Source organism: Fonticula alba, assembly GCF_000388065.1.
Source record: "Fonticula alba strain ATCC 38817 unplaced genomic scaffold supercont2.7, whole genome shotgun sequence".
NCBI lineage: Eukaryota > Rotosphaerida > Fonticulaceae > Fonticula > Fonticula alba.
Genome location: NW_009242977.1, coordinates 878,949 through 880,055, shown reverse-complemented (window position 1 = coordinate 880,055; position 1,107 = coordinate 878,949). Strand labels below are relative to the sequence as shown.

The following is a 1,107-nucleotide window of genomic DNA, read 5'->3' as shown; positions in this document are numbered from 1 at the left end:
GGGGGGGGCTGCGCGGTGCGTGCGTGCGTGCGTGCGTGCGTGCGTGCGTGCGTGCGTGCGTGCGTGCATGCGTGTACGGAAGCGCGCGGCCGCGCGGACCCCCTCCAGAGAGGCGGGCGCATCTCCAGGCCACGGGCTCTTGAGCGGGTGTGTGGGTGCCCGGTGCGCGTCGCGGAGTTGTTGGCATAGCGACTGGAGAGAGCCTCCCAGGCATGGGAATTGCCAACGAATGAGGCCTCCCGGTCTCTCCCCGGCTTTGGAGCGGGGACCGCGAAACTGCGATGGAGCCGGCCACAAGGGCGGTCGCGTTCCCGGCAAGGCCTTGGATTGCGGCGAGAGTTAAGGAAACTCCACTCCACCCTCGGCCGCCGGCCGCAGCCCGCCGCCCCTCCTGCTCCCCCGTGGGTGGGCACGCCCGGACCAGGGCGGTTTCACCGGAGGCAGATTGCCAGCTGGGATTCTTGACCGTTGCCGGCGGGGGCACAACACCTCGCACGGGCACCAGCGCGGGGCGCCGGAGATCGGTTTCAATTAGCCCCATGGTTGCCTGCCCCCCCCCCCCTCCCTCCTTTTACCATGCTCCCTCTCGCCCGGGTCCCCGGAAAATAGGAGCGTCCGTGTGTTTTCTTTTCGGCCACCCCCTCCCCCCCCCCCAAAAGCGCCCGGCCGCGGGTTGCCCAAAAACTTGCCCATCTCCTCCCTCCCGCGCGGGTTCAGCCCCCGTTCTCTCCCCCCCTCCTCCCTCCCTCCCTCCGTGCCCCTTTCTTGCCCTTTCGTTGCCGCCTCTCCACCGGACTCGATCCCCCTCCCTCTCTCTCTCTCTCTCCTCCCCCTCCACACACCCCCTGCCCTTGGGCCGTCCACTGGGGGATGTCCACCCACAGCTCACCGCTGGACGGGTTCGAGGCCATTGACCACGAGCCCGACAGCCTCTACTCGATGTCCTCAGTCAATGAGAGTCCCTCCGGCTGGGGAGGGTCTTCTGTGACCGGCTCCTCGCCGGCTATAAGCCACCCCGAGGAGGTTCGTGTCTTTGTACTGCCCCCCCCCCCGCCCCCCCCCCCCCCATGTCCCCCATTTTGCTTCTTCCCTGCGTCGTCCGTCTGC

At 68.7% G+C, this 1,107-nt stretch overlaps 1 protein-coding gene across 1 annotated transcript in view; it reads left to right on the top strand.

Moving 5' to 3' along the window:
• Window positions 1–870: 870 nt before the first annotated feature.
• Window positions 871–1,107, top strand: part of H696_04396 (hypothetical protein) — a gene marked incomplete at its 5' end in the record, with an annotated part of 4,113 nt that continues 3,876 nt past the window's right edge. The window contains one exon of the mRNA XM_009498272.1: window positions 871–1,023. Coding sequence (XP_009496547.1) covers window positions 871–1,023 — 153 coding nt within the window. The remainder of the gene's footprint in view (window positions 1,024–1,107) is intronic.